The sequence below is a fragment of the Oncorhynchus keta genome, unplaced genomic scaffold (genome assembly GCF_023373465.1).
Source record: "Oncorhynchus keta strain PuntledgeMale-10-30-2019 unplaced genomic scaffold, Oket_V2 Un_contig_6244_pilon_pilon, whole genome shotgun sequence".
NCBI classification, from domain to species: Eukaryota; Metazoa; Chordata; class Actinopteri; order Salmoniformes; family Salmonidae; genus Oncorhynchus; species Oncorhynchus keta.
Genome location: NW_026288751.1, coordinates 592,711 through 613,824, shown reverse-complemented (window position 1 = coordinate 613,824; position 21,114 = coordinate 592,711). Strand labels below are relative to the sequence as shown.

Here is a 21,114-nt window from a genome sequence, read left to right as displayed (position 1 = left end):
TGTTTGTCTTCAGGAAGGCAGTGAGTTGCTGCGCAACAGCCTTTTCTAAAAAATTTAGAGAGGAATGGAAGATTCGATATAGTTTTTTATATTTTCTGGGTCAAGGTTTGGCTTTTTCAAGAGAGGCTTTATTACTGCCACTTTTAGTGAGTTTGGTACACATCCGGTGGATAGAGAGCCGTTTATTATATTCAACATAGGAGGGCCAAGCACAGGAAGCAGCTCTTTCAGTAGTTTAGTTGGAATAGAGTCCAGTATGCAGCTTGAAGGATTAGAGGCCATGATTATTTTCATCATTGTGTCAAGAGATATAGTACTAAAACACTTGAGTGTCTCTCTTGATCCTAGGTCCTGGCAGAGTTGTGCCGACTCAGGACAACTGAACTTTGAAGGAATACGCAGATTTAAAGAGGAGTCTGTAATTTGCATTGTAATAATCATGATCTTTTCCTCAAAGAAGTTCATGAATTTATTACTGCTGAAGTGAAAGCCATCCTCACTTGGGGAATGCTGCTTTTTAGTTAGCTTTGCGACAGTATCAAAAAGAAATATAGGATGATCGAGCAGCAGTAAGGGCTCTTTGATACTGCACGGTACTGTCTTTCCAAGCTAGTCGGAAGACTTCCAGTTTGGTGTGGCGCCATTTCCATTCCAATTTTCTGGAAGCTTGCTTCAGAGCTTGGGTATTTTCTGTATACCAGGGAGCTAGTTTCTTATGAGAAATGTTTTTATTTTTTAGGGGTGCAACTGCATCTAGGGTATTGCGCAGGGTTAAATTGAGTTCCTCAGTTAGGTGGTTAACTGATTTTTGTCCTCTGACGTCCTTGGGTAGGCAGAGGGAGTCTGGAAGGGCATCAATGAATCTTTGTGTTGTCTGTAAATTTATAGCACGACTTTTGATGCTCCTTGGTTGGGGTCTGAGCAGATTATTTGTTGCAATTGCAAACGTAATAAAATGGTGGTCCGATAGTCCAGGATTATGAGGAAAAACATTAAGATCCACAACATTTATTCCACGCGACAAAACTAGGTCCAGAGTATGACTCTGACAGTGAGTAGGTCCAGAGACATGTTGGACAAAACCCACTGAGTCGATGATGGCTCCGAAAGCCTTTTGGAGTGGGTCTGTGGACTTTTCCATGTGAATATTAAAGTCACCAAAAATTTGAATATTATCTGCTATGACTACAAGGTCCAATAGGAATTCAGGGAACTCAATGAGGAATGCTGTATATGGTCCAGGAGGCCTGTAAACAGTAGCTATAAAAAGTGATTGAGTAGGCTGTATAGATTTCATGACTAGAAGCTCAAAAAATGAAAACGTCATTTTTTTTTTGTAAATTGCAATTTGCCATCGTAAATGTTAGCAACACCTCAGCCTTTGCGGGATGCACGGGGGATGTGGTCACTAGTGTAACCAGGAGGTGAGGCCTAATTTAACACAGTAAATTCATCAGGCTTAAGCCATGTTTCAGTCAGGCCAACACATCAAGATTATGATCAGTGATTAGTTCCTTGACTATAATTGCCTTTGAAGTAAGGGATCTAACATTAAGTAGCCCTATTTTGAGATGTGAGGTATCACGATTTCTTTCAATAATGACAGGAATGGAGGAGGTCTTTATCCTAGTGAGATTGCTAAGACGAACACCGCCATGTTTAGTTTTGCCCAACCCGGGTCGAGGCACAGACACGGTCTCAATGGGGATACCTGAGCTGACTACACTGACTGTGCTAGTGGCAGACTCCACTAAGCTGGCAGGCTGGCTAACAGCCTGCTGCCTGGCCTGCACCCTATTTCATTGTGGAGCTAGAGGAGTTAGAGCCCTGTCTGTGTTGGTAGATAAGATAAGATCACCCCTCCAGCTAGGATGGAGTCCGTCACTCCTCAGCAGGCCAGGCTTGGTCCTGTTTGTGGGTGAGTCCCAGAAAGAGGGACAATTATCTACAAATTCTATCTTTTGGGAGGGGCAGAAAACAGTTTTCAACCAGCGATTGAGTTGTGAGACTCTGCTGTAGAGCTCATCACTCCCCCTAACTGGGAGGGGGCCAGAGACAATTACTCGATGCCGACATCTTTCTAGCTGATTTACACGCTGAAGCTATGTTGCACTTGGTGACCTCTGACTGTTTCATCCCAACATCGTTGGTGCCGACGTGGATAACAAAATCTCTATACTATCTACACTCGCAAGTTTTAGCTTTAGCCAGCACCATCTTCAGATTAGCCTTAACGTCGGTAGCCCTGCCCCCTGGTAAACAGTGTATGATCGCTGGATGATTCGTTTTAAGTCTAATACTGTGGGTAATGGAGTCGCCAATGACTAGGGTTTTCAATTTGTCAGAGCTAATGGTGGGAAGCTTCGGCGTCTCAGACCCCGTAACGGGAGGAGTAGAGACCAGAGAAGACTCGGCCTCTGACTCAGACCGGCTGCTTAATGGGGAAAACCGGTTGAAAGTTTCTGTCGGCTGAATGAGCGACACCGGTTGAGCATTCCTACATTTCCCGTCAGAAACCATGAGAAAGTTGTCTGGCTGCGGGGACTGTGCCAGGGGATTTATACTACCGTTACTATCTGTACTTACTGGTGGCACAGACGCTGTTTCATGCTTTCCTACACTGAAATTACCCTTGCCTAACGATTGCGTCTGAAGCTGGGCTTGCAACACAGCTATCTTCGCCATAAGGCGATCGTTCTCCTGTATATTGAGTACAGCGACTGCAATTAGAAGGCATCATGTTAATGTTACTACTTAGCTTCGGCTGTTGGAGGTCCTGACGAACCACGTCCAGATAAAGCGTCCGGAGTGAAAAAGTTGAATGAAAAAAAGTTGAGTGAAGGAAAAACCAAAAATATAAACGGAATTAAAAAGTAAAAACCGTAAAGTTGTCAGGAAGCAAAGTAAGGTTGGCAACGACACACAGCAACACGTAAACCTCCCCAGTGTATTTATCCCTGTGTTTCCTGTCTCTCTGTGCCAGTTTGCCTTGTATGTTAGTCAAGTCAACCAGTGTATTTTTCCCGTACTCCTTTTGCTTTTATCTTTTTGTTAGTCTTCCTGGTTTTGAACCCTGCCTGACTCTGGACTACTTTCCCACCTGCCTGATCATCCTGCCTGCCCTGACCTTGATTCTGCCTGCCCTTCGGTACCTTTTGGACTCTGAACTGGTTTGGACCCTTTTGCCTGTCCACGACCATTCTCTTGCCTTACCCCATTGTATTAATACATATAAGACTCCAACCATATGCCTCCTGTGTCTGCATCTGGGTCTCGCCTTGTACTGAACTCTAAAACAGCAACATTTTCTCCCAGCCTCATGACAAAATGTGTAAAACCGTATGACATTCGCTATAAATACTGCACATTTTTCTTACTGCGCCATGGAAGAAAAAAATTCATCCTGAAGTAAAAGGGGGGTGAGGGGCTTACTCTAAACTTTCGGGGGCCGCGAAACTGCACTGCACTACTCCTCCCCAGCTAATACCCAAGTTCCTTTGGAAATATCACTCTAATCGCAAGGTTCTCACTTCTCACCAAAATTCTATTTTTAAGATAGTGAGAGGGCCCTAAATGATAAGGAAACCATTTCTGTTTAGTCCTGTTTTACGGAGATATTGTGACATACAATAACTGTATTATGTGTGATAATGGGCTCTTTTGCCAAATGACTCTGCCCTGCAAGTTGTCTGTCACATGCATTTGATGTTTTTCCTGGCAATGAAGTGGCTGTAGGATCTTAATTTGAGCACTCCATTATTGCTGATAATCTTCCTGCACCCTAGGAAATGCAGATGAGTTTTGTGATTTGCATAAATACACTGAAAGCCCACACTAACACACATATTAACAGTATTGCACTTTTCAATTAGTCGATGTTTGGCCATCTAATAGCCTAACCATCGATCAAGCAACATTATGGACTAACCGTTCAAATCCTGTTGCTGCAGGACTATTTTGATGTGACAATATAGGTCAAATTAAGATCCCACATACACTGGGGAGAACAAGTATTTGATACACTGCTGATTTTGCAGGTTTTCCTACTTCCTACAAAGCACTTCCTACAAAGGTACACTTCAACTGTGAAAGACGGAATCTAAAACAAAAATCCAGAAAATCACATTGTGTGATTTTTAAGTAATTCATTTGCATTCTTTTGCATGACATAAGTATTTGATACGTCAGAAAAGCACAACATAATATTTGGTACAGAAACCTTTGTTTGCAATTACAGAGATCATGTTTCCTGTAGTTCTTGACCAGGTTTGCACACACTGCAGCACGGATTCTGGCCCACTCCTCCATACATTCCTTCTCCAGATCCTTCAGGTTTCGGGGCTGTTGCTGGGCAATACGGACTTTCAGCTCCCTCCAAAGATGTTCTATTGGGTTAAGGTCTGGAGACTGGCTAGGCCACTCCAGGACCTTGAGATGCTTCTTACGGAGCCACTCCTTAGTTGCCCTGGCTGTGTGTTTCGGGTCATTGTCATGCTGGAAGACCCAACCACAACCCATCTTCAATGTTCTTACTGAGGGAAGGAAGTTGTTGGCCAAGATCTCGCGATACATGGCCCCATCCATCCTCCCTTCAATACGGTGCAGTCATCCTGTCCTCTTTGCAGAAAAGTATCCCCAAAGAATTATGTTTCCACCTCCATGCTTCACGGTTTGGCCATCAGGCCATCAGACTGTTAAACAGCCACCACTAACATTGAGTGGCTGCTGCCAACACACTGTCATTGACACTGACCCAACTCCAGCCATTTTAATAATGGGAAATGATGTAAATATATCACTAGCCACTTTAAACAATGCTACCTTATATAATGTTACTTACCCTACATTATTCATCTCATATGCATATGTATATACTGTACTCTACATCATCGACTGCATCCTTATGTAATACATGTATCACTAGCCACTTTAACTATGCCACTTTGTTTACTTTGTCTACACACTCATCTCATATGTATATACTGTACTCGATACCATCTACTGTATGCTGCTCTGTACCATCACTCATTCATATATCCTTATGTACATATTCCTTATCCCCTTACACTGTGTATAAGACAGTAGTTTTGGAATTGTTAGTTAGATTACTTGTTGGTTATCACTGCATTGTCGGAACTAGAAGCACAAGCATTTCGCTACACTCGCATTAACATCTGCTAACCATGTGTATGTGACAAATACAATTTGATTTGATTTGATTTGATTTGAAAGATTTAGTCCGATTCTTGTCTACGTTTGCTGTTTATTTGTTTGTAATTGTAATGGCCATCTGTCATGTGTACCTGCTTGTGTCTCATCTAGCTCGGGGACACCTCTCCATGCCACAGTGTCAGTGTGAGCCACAGCCACACCTTGGGGTTCCGAGGGACCAGGAATGGGCCAGAGACGGTAGACGATCAGCCAGCCAGCAGGGAGGGCAGTGTGAAGACTGTGAGATGTGTCTGTGGTGTAGGGGAGTCCAACACAATCCTCATAACACCAGGTAGGACTCTGCAGAGGCAGGATTTGTGTATAATGCATTATTCCTAATGCTTAGAGAGAAGTGTATAGCACCGGGCAGAAATATGTATTTCTGTTGACGGGCCATGTCTGAAATGTTATTGTTAGCCTTGGATCTGCAGAAACCACACATACTTAGTATGATCTTTGTATGTAATATATGTATTAATGGATGTAATGTGCATGAATGTGTTTTCATAATATTATGTATAAGTTGAGTCTTAATATGAGCATGAGTCTACGAAGAGCATGTTTATTTGTGCAGTGTTTGTGTACAGTATGTGAGGGTGTGTTATGCCTGTCCATGTGTGTAGGTCTTGTGTACGCTGATGTGAGGACTGATGTTTCTGGGTTAATTATTACACAAGGTAAACCAGTCAAGTAAAAGAAGAGAGATGCAACCCTGCATTTCCCCGGGCATTAGCTTTCAGCTTTCATACAGAACAACCCATTTTTATTTTTTTACTGTGATGCCAGTAGAAGTCAAACACAACCCTGATAGTTTGAAGCATGCATTTGTGTGATGGTAAAATCACATAATCATTTTAAAATTGCTTGTTGTTTATTTTGCTTAATAATAGGCGGTTTGAGATTCTGTCTGCAATGAAAAGCACTATAAAAGTTCAATAAATTATTATCATTATTATAATAGATATTTATTCCACAATATCCTTAACTGTGGTGTGTTTTCTTTACCAAATATGTTGTGATGTGCCCTCCTAGATGTATTTATATCATGCTACTTATCATCTGCCATCTGTTCATTTAGCCCCTGACTTTCTGGACCAGTGTCTGTGGCTCTGTTTTGTCAATTCTATATTTTCCTGTTTGGTTACCGTTTACAGTTTTGGTAAATTGCTACTTGTGTGCCGTGTTGTTTTTGTCACTGCCGAGGAAAGTGGAACTTATTGAACCAGGGAGAATTCTATGGAGAGCGGAGTAAATTAGTGCTAACCCAGAGCTTATCTCCCAGGCTTTAATTAGCACATAAACCATGAAGGGACCCCCACTGACTCTCACAGCACTTAATAGACAGGCTGGATGTAGCATTTTAATTGCTGGTGTTGACATTGAACTGACAGAAAGTAGACGTTGTTCTGAATCATAGATAACACAGAGGGGAACATGCCCTGCAAGAATGTTACTTGTCAGTACCATGTTGGATTGTGCGTTTGAGGGTTCCCTCATTCAGACTGCTCGGCTCAGAAGTGGCCTCTGGCAGGACATTGATTGACTCTTGAAGTTTAGGTCAGGTCAGGGGTCACTGTTGAACTCTAGGGCATCTTTGGAAGAATCTCAATTGCATACTCCTCACATCCTCTCCCCTCGCCTCCTTCTTAAAACCCATTTGGAGAAGTTCACCTCTGGCTTTCTCATCCAATAGGTTTTGAGAAGAAGGTGAGGAGAGAGGATGTGAGGTTTATGCAATTGAGATTCTCGCACTGTGCTGATAGGCCTAGATGGAGAGCATGGTCTGGCGCGGTTTTCTGAGGAAGTCATTACAGTACATTTCAAATACATCCATTAATGTGTTTGAAATTCTTAACCACCCACACATATAGATTACCCACTTTCAAACTTCACATATTTTGGAATGATTTGTGAGAAAATTGCTGTATTTACTCAACATTTAACAATGTATGTACGATTCGTGTTTGTCTGTGTTTCAAAATATATTTCCAATCCACACAGTGAAGGACTGGAGACTCTCTCAGACATTAATGAGAGGCTTCAGCGTTCGCTACAGGGCATCATTGATTGGCTATCTGTGAAGGACGAGGAGCTATCTGACAGTTTGCCTTTACATGGCGATATAACAAGCTACAAACATCAGAGTGAGATACATCAGGTAGGCCAAAACAATCTATAAGATATACACTACTGTTCAAAAGTTTGGGGTCACTTCGAAATGTCCTTGTTTTTGAAATATATATTTTTTTGTCCATTAAAATAACATACATTTGATCAGAAATACAGTGTAGACATTGGTAATGTTGTAAAGGACTATTGTAGCTGGAAACGGCAGATTTGTTTTTAATGGAATATCTACATAGGCGTACAGAGGCCCATTATCCCATTTGTTTTATTGCTTCTTAAACAACAGTTTTCAGCTATATTAACATAATTGCAAAGGGTTTTCTAATGATCAATTAGCCTTTTCAAATGATAAACTTGGATTAGCTAACACAACGTGCAATTGAAACACAGGAGTGATGGTTGTTGATAATGGGCCTCTGTACGTCTATGTAGATATTCCATAAAAAATCTGCCGTTTCCAGCTACAATAGTCATTTACAACATTAACAATGTCTACACTGTATTTCTGATCAAATGTATGTTATTTTAATAGACAAAAAATGTGTTTTTCTTTCAAAAACAAGGGCATTTCTAAGTGACCCCAAACTTTTGAACAGTGGTGAACATTTTATTTGTTTGACTTTTATTGTCAATTCTTTTGCAGGATATGTACACAATACACATGTGCCGAATATAAATAAAATATGAGCATAAAAATGGCCTTGTACAGTTATTTCACATTAAGCCATTGTTTATGGGAATGGTTTTGATGATCTTTATATGCCCGTGCAAAATCATCTCTACAGTCTTTGACGTATGTCTGTTGTCATGAATCGCAAATTCCCAACACATGCAATGTATGAAATGTAGTCCAAGAGAAATTCTAAATAGAGAGAGAGTACTTCAACCCACATTATGATGTAGTCTGAATGTATTGTCATTGGAAATCAACACAGATTCAGTCTGAAGCCTGAGCTTGTGAATATTTCTTCTCTTGTTTGCTCCTGGCTATATTTGCAAGTCCACAGAGGTCTGTTATCTAATTCAGTTACAAGGATGAAAAAAACAAGATATCCAGTGTCTTGTGCATACTCCAGTTTTGTGGTTTTATTAACGGTAAGTCTTGTTATGCTGCTATGTGCAGCACTTAACCCAGAGCAGATGGAATGACGATGGAACGGATGTCTGTTCTGTTGATCTCTTCTTTAGGTTTTCGTTGAGGAGTTAAAGTCTCGGGGACCCTTTATTTACTCGGTGTTGGAGTCCGCTCAGGCCTTTCTGTCACAATGTGCCTCTGTGGATCCAGATGACAGCAAAGGTGGGGAAGTCAACAAGATATGGCAAACCCAATTATCAGACCAATAAGTCAAGAAGTTAGTTATGTGTTCCTGGTTAGGAAGAAAATGCTTATTTCATAATAAGCTGAATCCTGATTTGGCATTGTCTCTCCAGTGAGATCTGCCCTTTCTGTTACTCTGCATCTCCTGTCTGTAGACGTGAGTACTCAACAGCAGAGTGTCGGTCGCTGGGTGTGGAGGCAGGCCGCAGTGGCCGGAGACCTGTGGGAGAGTGTGATGTCACGCAGTGTTCAGCGCCACAAACACATGCAGTGTACTCTGGAGCGCCTCACAGAGCTACAGGGGGCTGTGGGGGAGCTGTGCCTGGACATGGAGCAGGCTGAGGGGGTGCAGGAGGCCTGGGGGCCCATAGGAGACCTCCTCATTGACTCACTGCAGGACCACATCGATGCCACTAAGGTATGCAGGAATCACCAACATACAACCATTTTTGTTTTCCACTACCAAGGTCCATTTTTATTTTCCATTATATAGTGACTACTTAGACTAACATTGAAAGTGAGCTGATATGCTCCAAATGCATAATCCGTGTGCATAGGCATAGAATAACTAAATTAGCAGCTATTCTCTGCACATTATATAGTTTGATTTATTCTAGATTGCTTTACCAGCAGATACAGAGTATTTGGTCAAAGACCCTACATACCAGGATGTTGTGTTATGATTGGCAAATGGTTGCCGTGTTAGTGACTGGCATGGTCTCTATGTTGTAGTTGTTCCAGGAGGAGCTGACTCAGGGTCAGGAGGGCATGAAGCATGTCAACCAGCTAGTCCACCAGCTGACCATCTCCAGTGTCCCCCTATCAGAGGACAAAACCCAGGGTCTGCAGCAACTCAACACCAGGTGGAAACTGCTGGAGGTACAAAAACAGGGAGAGGCTAAAATCCTATATGAGATTTTACAATCCTGATCTTCCCCTGCAACAATGTTCTCCAGCAGTCTCATTTTTCCCATCACTCTTCTAAAGCCTCTTGTTGTCAGATCACGTGTAGTATGTTACTCTGTCCCTGGGAATGTGCTGTAGCAGGCTTAGAGATGTGTGTGCTGTAGTGTGTGTGTTTCCCTGTTGCAGGAGTCCACTGAGAAGAGGCTGAGGCATCTGCAGGATGCCCACAGAGACTTTGGGCCCAGGTCCCAGCACTTCCTCTCTGGTAAGCTGCTTCTCTCTCTCTCTGCTGGAGAACCCCCTCAGAACACTGGTTACATTTGCCATGCTGTGTGCCCTTGCTCTTCTGGTTACATTTTCCATGCTACATTGTTGTGCTTGCTTGATTTACATTGTTTCATTTTAGGTTCAGTGCAGATTCCATGGGAACGTGCCATATCGCCCGACAAAGTGCCATACTACATTAAGTAAGCATAAATAAAAACACAAAACCAGTGTGAAAAAACATCAGCCTTCCAGCACAAATACAAGTCTAGCAGCATACAGTGGTTCGTCCTTTAAAAGTTTAGAGCTTATGCCGCGACCGTTTGTGGTAGATGGTGGCAGATTGGGGTAAATTGTGTCATTCTGGCAACAATAGCTGACAAATAACGTGCCATATAATTATGCGGCACTCCGCAAGCTGTGCTGCAATAAGGCCGCAACTTTTAAGGGAAGAACCACTGTAGCATGTCACAACAGTTTCCCTCTTTTTGCGACCCGTGTCCCAGTTTGTTTACTGTGACCTCAATATTTACTGTGACCCCTGTTCCTCTACGTCTCTCTACATGTTACTCTCTCTTGCTACAGCCATCAAACCCAGACCACTTGTTGGGATCATCCACAAATGAAAGAGCTCTACCAGGCACTTGGTAAGACTGAAGAAAAGGATCGCCATATGATTGCAAGGATGCTTCCTATTATGGTGTTGATCTAAAGGTGCCATTATTTACCATCTTTCCCCAGCTGATCTGAACAATATCAGGTTCTCTGCCTACCGAACAGCCATGAAGCTGCGACGTGTACAACAGGCCTTGAGATGTGAGTGTGTTACTGTGCCCAGTGGCCTGTCATATTAATTACCCCACTCAATCACCGCAGCAGTAGTGTCACAGCTAACGCCCTTCTCCCTTTCCCCTCTACCCAAAGTGGACAAGCTGAGCCTTGGCTGTGCGGCAGCGGTTTTCCAGGGCCTGGGGTCGGGGTATGATGACCCCGTGACGGACGCTGTTGAGGTTATGGATGTCCTGGAGGTCATCAATGCTCTGACCAGCCTGTACGAGCAGCTGGAGGAGAAACATGGCGTCTTGCTCGACATCCCGCTCTGTGTGGACATGTGTCTCAACTGGCTGCTCAACGTATACGACAGGTCTGCCTAATGGAACATCTTCATTTTCTACAGTTTATTCCCCTTTTTGTCTATCCTTTAGCCTTTCTATTCCCAATCTCTATCTATTCCATAACATGTCACTCTCTCCACTCTTTCCCTTAAATACTTTCCCTCCATCTCTCTCTGCATCTTCCTCTCTTCCTCTAAGAGACATCCTAGGTCAGTCCCACATCAGGGGTTGCTCTCTCTATCTCTTAGATAATTTAGCTACAGTACATCACTCTTAGCAGGGCTCCTTGGATTAGCCATTCAGTTTAGTGAACAATATTCCCCAGGGCAACATCACCAACCAAGTATCAAATAAATATCCAATGATGCGTGACAGCGCTCAGTTTGTGTGTGTGTGTGTTTTATACTGCGGCCTTTACGCTCTTTGGATAGCGTGCATTTGTCCCTGGGCGATTGTATGTGTGTGTGTGAAGACTGTGTGGACGTGTTTAACTTCTTGTGGGGATCAGAAGTCCCCACAAGAGTAGTAAACAAACAAACATTTGACCAACTGGGGACATTTTGTTAGTCCCCACGAGGTCAAATGCTATTTCTAGGGTTAAGGTTAGAGTTAGTGTTAATCTTAGAATTAGGGTTAGGTGCTAGGGTTGGTTTTAGGATTAGGGTTAGGAGCTAGTGTTTGGTTTAGGGTTAAGGTTGGGTCTTTGGGATAGGGTTAAGGTTAAGGTAAGAGTACGGGTTAGGGTTATGGAAAATAGGATTTTGAATGTGACTGAATTGTGTCCCCCCACAAGGTTAGCTGTGTGTGTGTGTGTGTGTGTGTGTGTGTGTGTGTGTGTGTGTGTGTGTGTGTGTGTGTGTGTGTGTATATATATCCATATATATATATATATCCATATATATGTGTGTGTGTGTATGTGTGTGTGTGTGTGTGTGTATATATATATGCATTTATATGCACTTCAGCTGAGCGGCTGAAGGCCAAAAGAGTGAGTATAGTGCTCTGGGGCTAACACCTGGATATCTTATGAATGTGCATGGGTATTGAACCATGTGCATTTGTGTGTGAGAAGGAGAGAGATAGTGAGGGTGTATTACTGCATTATCTCATGCTTAGATGGCAGTTGACTCTGTTGAGTAAGAATGTATACAACTGTGAAAAAACATCCACCTCACTCCATACTGTGCGGCAGTTAAACACTGAGACTTCCTCTTTCTCTCTCTCTGCACCCTCTAGTGGCCGTAATGGGCAGCTGAGAATCCTATCCTTCAAGACAGGACTGGTGTGTCTATGCAATGCTGAGATTCAGGAGAAATGCAAATGTAAGATGTGCTTTGTTACTGTATATGATGCATTTCCAATCAATCGTACAGAGAAGTGTAGGTTGTGTCCTATATGTCCTGTCTGAGGAGAGGGTATGTCAGATCTGTTCTGGCAGGTGTCTGGGCCTGGTGGATGTGCTGACCAGCCACACCTCAATGCCCTGCTTCAGGAGATAATCCAGATCCCATGGCAGCTAGGAGAGGTGGCTGCCTTTGGAGGGAGCAATGTGGAGCCAAGCGTGGCCAGCTGCTTTCGCATGGTGAGCTAGGATTTACATTGATCAAACTAGCTACTACTGTTAAGTATAGCTAATGTTTTCCCCATCTAATTCCCTGTTATTGTGTGAGATTACAATAAATAAAATCCATTCTGTGTTAAAAACTGATACTTGTCATTAGAGTATCTCCAATCATGATATGTGATGTTGATTATCAAAGGGGATTTTGAACATTCTTTATTCATTTGTAAGGTGTAATCTATAACAAATAATGTGAGCAGCAGACTAATATCACAGAGGACTTGAGGCTGTTTATATATCTTTGAGTATCTCTGAGACCATGGTGGAGAGATGCATATATATGCCTGATTAAACACTGTGAGCCCTATTCAACTAACCATCTATGATGACAGTTATGCTAAACTGTATCGTGTTAAAAGCTCATGTCAAACATTCATGATAAATACTGAGACATCAACGCCTCTGATAGACTCTTTTAGATCAGCCAGTCATATGTCTGCTGCCTCTGTTTCATCTTGACATATCTGAGTGAGATTAGTAAACAGTCAACTATGTCAAAGGGGTCATGGCATTTTAACAGGCTGCGTTAACTTATCTGAAAGGGCTAATTACCACAGGCTCTGTCGCTCTGACCTTTTGCTGTCTGTCAGCTTGTTTGTGTGGGCTTTACGGAGGTACATATGTGTACACTGGTGTATTTGTATACGTTGTGTATATTTGTATGTCCACATGCATGTCTGTTTGTGTAGTAAATATGTGATTTGTCCTCTGGTATGTCCCCATGATAGATACTCAGCAGTCCTTCACTCCAGTGGCATCGGGATGCTACTATAGTAGACAGGCTTTATCAGGCTCCACAGCTGGATTAGAGCACACCACTGGAACCCAAACGGCAATGACAATTTAATTATGCAATTTCTCTCATCAAGGCCCTCAAGAAATGTAACATGGAGTGCCTTTCAAACCCTTTTTAATGAGAATTTAGTCCAGTAATGAACATTAGTGACTCATGAGGCTTTGCTTTAACATTTCTTATCATCAATGTCATTAATTATTTCTGGCAATGAATGACTGTGAAGCGCCAGTAATTTGCTACAGCTCTACTTAGTCAGTCTCTGAAGGGGACCAGCTGTCCTCAGGGTGCCAGAGAGCACAGGCCCTGCCTTCGGGATCTCTGGTGGTCTCATGGTCCTCTTCTCCTCCCCACCGTGTGGCTGCAGGCTCCTGGGAAGACCACCATCCAGCTGTCCCACTTCCTGGAGTGGATGAGCCTGGAGCCCCAGTCCATTGTGTGGCTGCCCGTGCTGCAGCGAGTGGTCCAGGCAGAGAACGCCCAACACCAGGCCAAGTGCTCCATCTGCAAACAGTGTCCCATCAAAGGCTTCAGGTGAACCATAGGGCCTCGACAGGGGAACACCATTTCAACCATATAGAGAATGTCAATCATATTTAGGCTTTTTAACTAATTTTCCCCCAGATACAGAAGCCTCAAGCAGTTTAATGTGGACATTTGTCAGAGCTGCTTCCTGTCCGGGCGTACTACCAAGGCCAAGGCTTTAATTTACCCCATCATGGAGTATTACACCCCAGTAAGACTCATTTTATTATGCCATACTACACCCAAGCATGGCTACAAGAATATTCCCATGGAATTGCAATGTACATTATTTTCTGATCTCTGACAGACCACTTCAGGGGAGAGGATGCGTGATTTTGCCAAAACACTGAAGAACAAGTTCAGATCAAAGCAGTACTTCAGCAAGCATCCCCAGAGGGGTTACCTGCCTGTACAGTCTGTCTTGAGGTCAGGGAGTGAGGAGACGTGAGTCCACAGAATTAGTTCTAAACCCTGGGAGGTCTTATGTGATGGCACATCCGGAGACTGTGAGCACAGATTGACGCCTGACTTTGATTGACATCTCTGTGCTTCCTTTAGGCCCAGCTCATCCCCGAGGCTTCCCCACTCGGACACACACTCCAGGATTGAGCACTATGCCTGCAGGTATGAGTCAAGAAATCCTAATATAGTATCAGCCACCTGCTGCTGCCCATTAGCTGGGTGGACTTCACCCTGGGGGTGTTGGGTCAGGCTGAGTCAGAAAAAGTGGGCCTGAAGCCTACCAGCACTAGGGCCAGGAGGAGAGCACGCTGAAGGTTAGCAGTGTCCACAGAACCTTATAATCCAGTTTCTCAGGCAATAACTCATGCAGCCTATATTTGTAACAGCTGGTCTGAGATCAGCCGCCTGCTGAACACTACGTGTTCCCCGGCACCGCTGTGTTTACTTCAACAAAGCAACTATTATGTCAGACACACATTTGTCAGTTTCTTTACTTCAATGTTAGTGAAGAAATCTCGATAAACTTCTCTAGTAACTTCTTAATTTTCATCTGTTCACTATCCATGCATGAAGTCTTTATCTGTCCCTACAGTCGGCCCTCAGCAGCACTGCTCACAATGTGCCTTTTCTCTGAAATAATCTTCTCCACACAGATGAACATGATGCCACTAATGAGTATGGTGGAGTGGTGTGACTTCCTTATTTCGGCTTAATCATATTAAAACAGTTAGTCATGTTTATAAGAAATTAAAGCAAAAAGTGAGGAAAACACAGAAATGTAATTCTGCCAAGGAAAGTGTCTACAGAAAAGCACAGAAGCCTGATTTAGGAGCAACAGAAGGAGCAACAGTTGTTCCCCCTTGTAATGTTTAGACTGCTGCATTTGTACTTCTGGGAATTCCCTCCTATGATACACATTCCATTTACCTCACAGTGAACTACAGTACCAGTCAAAAGTTTGGAAACACCTACTCGTTAAAAGGTTTTCTTTATTTTTACTATTTTCTACATTGTGGAATAATAGTGAAGACATCAAAACTATGAAATAACACGTATTTTATATTTGAGAATCTAAGTAGCCACCCTTTGCCTTGATGACAGCTTTGCACACTCTTGGCATTATCTCAACCAGCTTCACCTGGAATGCTTTTCCAACAGTTTTGAAGGAGTTCCCGCACTCGTTAGCTGCTTTTCCTTCACTCTGCGGTCACACTCATCCCAAACCATCTCAATTGAGATCGGGCGATTGTGGAGGCCAGGTCATCTGATGCAGCACTCCACCACTCTCCTTGGTCAAATAGCCCTTACACAGCCTGGAGGTGTGTTTTGGGTCATTGTCCTGTGGAAAAACAAATTATAGTCCCACTAAACGCAATCAGATGGGATGGTATATCGCTGCAGAATGCTGTGGTAGCCATGCTGGTTAAGTGTGCCTTAAATTCTAAATAAATCACTGACAGTGTCACCAGCAAAGCACCATCACACCTCCTCCTCCATGCTTCACGGTGGGAACCACACATGCGGAGATCATCCGTTCACCTACTCCGCATCTCACAAAGACATGTCGGTTGGAACCAAAAATCTCACATTTTGACTCATCAGACCAAAGAATGGTTTTCATCATCGGTCTAATGTCCATTGCTCATGTTTCTTGGCCTAAGCAAGTCTCTTCTTATGATTGGTGTCCTTTAGTAGTGGTTTCTTTGCAGCAATTCGAGCATGAAGGCCTGATTCACACAGTGTCCTCTGAACAGTTGATGTTGAGATTTGTTTGCTACTTGAATTCTGTGAAGCATTTATTTGGGCTTTAATCTGAGGTGCAGTTAACTCTAATGAACTTATCCTCTATAGCAGAGGTAACTCGGGGTCTTCCTTTCCTGTGACGGTCCTCAGAGTCAGTTTCATCATATTGCTTGATGTTTTTTTGCGACTGCACTTTAAGAAACTTTCAAAGTTCTTGACATTTTCTGGATTGACTGATCTTCATGTCTTAAAGTAATGATGGACTGTCATTTCTGTTTGTCTATTTGAGCTGTTCTTGCCATAATATGAACTTGGTCTTTTACCAAATAGGGCTCTCTTCTGTATACCACCCCTACCTTGTCACAACATAACTGATTGGCTAAAACACATTAAGAAGGAAATAAATTCCACAAATTAACTTTTAACAATGCACACCTGTTAATTGAAATGCATTCCAGGTGACTATCTTGTGAATCTGGTTGAGAGAATGCCAAGAGTGTGCAAATCTGTCATCAAGGCAAAGGGTGGCTACTTTGAAGAATCAAATATCTCAAATATATTTAGAATAAAAAAAAACATTTTTGGGGTTACTACATGATTCCATATGTGTTATTTCATAGTGTTGTTGTCTTCACTATTATTCTACAATGTAGAAAGAAGTTAAAAAAAGGAAAAACCCTTGAATGAGTAGGTGTCCAAACTTTTGACTGGTACTGTATGTTTTTACTGTCTGCTTCTGTTCAAGACTTGCTGATATGGAGGACCAGAACTGCTCCTTCTTCAATGAGAGCTTGTAAGTTTATCATATAAAGCTCTTACTTAATGATACAAAATGAGACTGTGTCCAAGATGAACATTACATGATCTTTCTTACATGTCCGCATAGTTCATTCTGTCCTTCCCTCTGTTAATGGCCAGGGATGAGGATCAGTATCTTGACCGTCTGGAGCAGGACTCCCTGGCCTCCTGTCATCATTACCTGGGTTATACAGGCTGTGAGACCCAGGATGAGCTGCAGAGGACACTGGCCATGCTGGAGAATGAGAACAGGTGAGAGGTCATTAACGCTCATGTCCTTATCATTTCATGAGTGGTGAGGTCAGTCCAATCACATCCAAATCAAAATATTTCTGCCATCAGGGTATCGAATCATATCCAATCATCATTAGTTTACCTCTGATCTGCCATAAGAGCATAGATGAAAACATAAAAACACAAATGAGTGCCTGGGGTCACAAAGGTGTAATTTCCCCCAGGGTGCTCCAGGGGGAGTACCGACGTCTGAAGTGGCAGCACGCTGAGGCCCAGGCATGTCCACACCTGAGGGAGGGCTCTGTGGACCAGGAGGACTACCAGGACCGGGCCTTGCTGGCTGAGGCCAAAGGCCTGAGGCACCATAAGGGCAGGCTGGAAACCCGCATGCAGATCCTGGAGGACCACAACAAGGAGCTAGAGTCCCAGCTTCACCGGCTCAGGGAGATTCTACAACAGGTGAGTCTCAGCAAGAGGTTAGCAAATAGGGGGATGCCTCGAATGCACAGTCCTGTCCACATGAAAGTGCATCCTTTTATTTCCTTGTGATTTTAGCATATGTTTTGTGAGTCCAACAGAACAGAGAGGGTTCAGAGGACAATGTATCGACTGGAACACCATCATCTGCGTACTCTCCTGTGTCACGAAGAGACCAGCTGGGGAGACAGCTAAGCTCAGGAGCCTCCAACACAGAACCCCCAGGTAACATACTACGCTAGTTTGATATGAGGATTAACTATCAAAGACATGTTGCCATTAGGGGCTTGTCTAAAAGGGAGCCCTCATGCCTTTGTTTTCCCTCTGGCTCCAAGGGCCTGCCTTGGAGCCAGAGCAGGGTGTTACAGCCGATCACCTTCAACAGGTCATAGAGCAACTGAAAAACGTCTTCCCCTTAGAGACCAGAGAGAACGGTAAGTTCAAAGGGGTGATAAGAATGCAGCCTTTGTGCCAGGTTATGATCAATGGGATATCCCCACTGCATAATCCTTATTACATCAGAAAGATATCTCAAAAGTATGCCAGCCTTCTTTGACCGTCTCTGGATATTCTCTAATAGTGTGTACTTAGTACATTTAAATGTCTGTTCTTTTTCGCCCCATAGGTGTTGCATCACCTTTTTGACTTGTTTGCCATTCCAGAGACCAGACTGTGAACCTAACAACACCCATCGTTAACGGATAGCCTTCAAGATTCCTCTCACTATGATCAAGCACATATCACAACTGAGATCCATGTGTGTTTTATCCAGCTTAATACACATTGAAATGAACAAACAGGCTGATAATGAATATGTTTTCCAAAATAAGTGTACATTATGGATGTCCAGTGGTCAAATGTACCACTGAATGGAAATGTGTTGTTTCATGGTGTCAGGCCCATCTTTGTCTATGTGTAATATTTCATGATGTTGATATTTTTTTACATTTTCAAGAATGAATAAATTTACAATTCAATGTTTCTCTCTAACCGTTTAATTATTTTTGCACAAAAGTACATTTCCACATGCAGTTATTCATGTCAGTATTCAATATTCTGTCTCTCAGTAATAGTTTAAATATATGAAAAAGTTATATTTCATTGTTACAATGTAGGCCCACAGAGAGAGCAGCCATACAAATCACTTATCAGTACTGTAGAATGAGTGATGGTACAGACCCAGTAGATGGTAGACAGCTGTGTGTTATGTGTTAGGCTAGGAGGTGGTTGTGTTGTACTGACCAGTACCCGGTTTTGTAGGGGTCCGAAAGTGGCATGTCAATCAACCTGCTATCTGCCAATCACGGGAATGCCTGGAATGTTCTGATGCCGGGCATCCTGGTGGTTGGCGGAGTGGCGTGGAGGGGGTTGGGCAGGGGGTGGAGCATTGGAAGTTAAGACCAGGTTCAGCCTTTGTTCTCTCTCTCTCCTGACGTCTGGGCTTCACAGAGAAGGTCACGATTGGCTTGTGGGTTATCTGTCATCTATTTGGCGTGTGCTACGGCCCAAACAGTAGCCTGTGTAAAGTTGGTTTAATAAACCGTCAATTCGCAAACTCAAGCCTCTGTCTGGACAATTGTTCATTTATGATCTAGTCAGGTCATTACATTGGTGTCAGAAGTAAAAATGCGTTGATACATTCTCAGTTAGCCAGCAAGCTAGCTGACTTATGTGGCTAGCTACCGTAGGTGAGAACGGGGATTGAAAATGCTTCATGATGACGAGGGAATCCGAAATGTGAAGGTGGAGGTAGGGGACGATTATGGCCAAGGAGGTGCGTGTGAATGGACGTACCCGGGGGCTCTGTCTGAGGAGATCGCCAGGGCGTCGGAGCGCAGAGGCCGCTTGAGGGAGGTTCTCTCTCTCTTACGTTAGAGTGATGGCGGCTGATCTATTTGCGGGCAGGAGTGTTTAATAAACTTCGTCGACTCTGTATTGTTCATTTATGCACGGTCATTCTGGTGGGCGGACCCAGCAAGTGGCTGACGTGGCTACGCGGCGTGACGAGGAATCTGGGGCTCAGGATGTAAACAAACATGGCGGCGCCCAGTTCCCAGAGGCCGGCTGCGTCCGTATCTGTTAAGATTGGGAAGCTTTTCATGCTCAGTTTGAACTGTTAGCTCATTTTAGGGGTGGTCGGATGAAGAAAGGGCACTGCAGTTGGCTTTATGCCTCACGGATGAAGCTCTGGCCTGTTTGATATTGATTAGCCCGAGGACAGGCATGATTATGGTGCTTTAGTGGGAGCACTGAGGAGCGCTATGGACAGTGTGTACAGCCCGGGCTACGGCGCTCCGAACTGAGTAATAGACGCAGGCAGCCTGGAGAGCCTCTACGGGTGCTAGCTAATGACATTGAGAGCCTCTCTCGGGGCATATGCTCACATGCCCCCTCCGTGCAGAGCGAGCTAGCACGGGACCAGTTCATACAGGCGCTCTCTCCCTACGGAGCTGCGCATATAGACCCAGCTGGCTCATCCTGAGTCATTGCAGACAGCCTTGGAGATGGCTTTGGAGAGGGAGCTGGTGTGGGCTGGGGCTTCAGCTGGGGCTTTGGTGGGGGTGCAGGGAGACACACCCTCTGTGCGAGCTGGGGGCAGAGCAGCCCGGAGCCGGAAAAGCCTGCTTGGGTGGCCGAAATGACAAAACTCATTCGTGCTGTGTCGCTACAGGCGGAACGAAACACACGCCCTGGTCCCAGGGTCTGCTGGGGTTGTGGCCAGCCAGGCCATCTGCGCCGAGATTGCCCCATGTCCCCCAGAGCTCAGGGAAACGGCTCGGGGTCCGCATAGACTGGGTAGTGCGGACCCGTGGCTTTCTATCCCAACCACCATCATCTTCAGGAGGAGCCCACCGGCACAGACGGGGAAGCAAGGCTCCACTTCCCCCAGAAGCAGACGAGGGCAAGCGGATGGAGCCTGTTGTTGTGGTGGGCCGGACCTGTGTTGGGGACTTTTGTCATGTCCCTGTCACTGTGGAGGGGTGCCCTGCTCCGCCCTGGTGGACACTGGGTCCACAGTAACCCTGGTGAGGCCAGATATTGTGCCAGGTTGGACTCAGTGTGAGCCTACAACTGTGCAGCTCCGCACAGTCACAGGGGAGCTGGCACCCATGAAAGGGAAGGGAATAATGACTCTGACAGTAGGGGCAGGACTGTGCGTCATCCTGTGTGGGTGGCGGCTGTGCAGGACCCTTGTATCCTGGGGTTGGACTTTCTTAGGAGCACAGGCTGCCAGTTAGACCTAAATAGGGGCACACTGAGCTTCCAGGGAGGGACGGAAGTCACCATGTCCCCCTAATGTCACATTCACTCAACCCAACAAACCCTTTACTCCAACAGTTAAAGCAGCAGAGACTCATGGCTGCGCCCCTCCCCCCACAGCTGTGTGTGACTTTTCCCCAGTCCCCCTGTCACCTACGGCGGTGTGTTACATTCCCCCAGCTACCTCCATGACACAGCCCTCTGTGAGCCCGGGCCGCACCCCCAGCCCAGCTACCCCAGATGGGAGAGGAGAGGACAC

The 21,114-nt window shown here is 44.4% G+C and overlaps 1 protein-coding gene across 1 annotated transcript in view; it reads left to right on the top strand.

Annotated features, from left to right (window-relative positions):
* LOC118391346 (dystrophin-related protein 2-like) overlaps positions 1–18,565 on the top strand; it is a 31,088-nt gene extending 12,523 nt beyond the window's left edge. The window contains exons 3-24 of the mRNA XM_035782661.2: positions 5,323–5,503; positions 7,213–7,369; positions 8,527–8,635; positions 8,812–9,074; positions 9,389–9,535; positions 9,749–9,827; positions 9,969–10,029; positions 10,412–10,473; positions 10,568–10,642; positions 10,751–10,970; positions 12,178–12,263; positions 12,366–12,523; positions 13,723–13,889; positions 13,980–14,091; positions 14,188–14,324; positions 14,439–14,504; positions 16,831–16,878; positions 17,004–17,135; positions 17,342–17,576; positions 17,696–17,819; positions 17,930–18,028; positions 18,220–18,565. Coding sequence (XP_035638554.1) covers positions 5,323–5,503; positions 7,213–7,369; positions 8,527–8,635; positions 8,812–9,074; positions 9,389–9,535; positions 9,749–9,827; positions 9,969–10,029; positions 10,412–10,473; positions 10,568–10,642; positions 10,751–10,970; positions 12,178–12,263; positions 12,366–12,523; positions 13,723–13,889; positions 13,980–14,091; positions 14,188–14,324; positions 14,439–14,504; positions 16,831–16,878; positions 17,004–17,135; positions 17,342–17,576; positions 17,696–17,819; positions 17,930–18,028; positions 18,220–18,239 — 2,738 coding nt within the window. The 3' untranslated portion in view covers positions 18,240–18,565. The remainder of the gene's footprint in view (positions 1–5,322; positions 5,504–7,212; positions 7,370–8,526; positions 8,636–8,811; positions 9,075–9,388; positions 9,536–9,748; positions 9,828–9,968; positions 10,030–10,411; positions 10,474–10,567; positions 10,643–10,750; positions 10,971–12,177; positions 12,264–12,365; positions 12,524–13,722; positions 13,890–13,979; positions 14,092–14,187; positions 14,325–14,438; positions 14,505–16,830; positions 16,879–17,003; positions 17,136–17,341; positions 17,577–17,695; positions 17,820–17,929; positions 18,029–18,219) is intronic.
* The last annotated feature ends 2,549 nt before the right edge of the window (positions 18,566–21,114 follow it).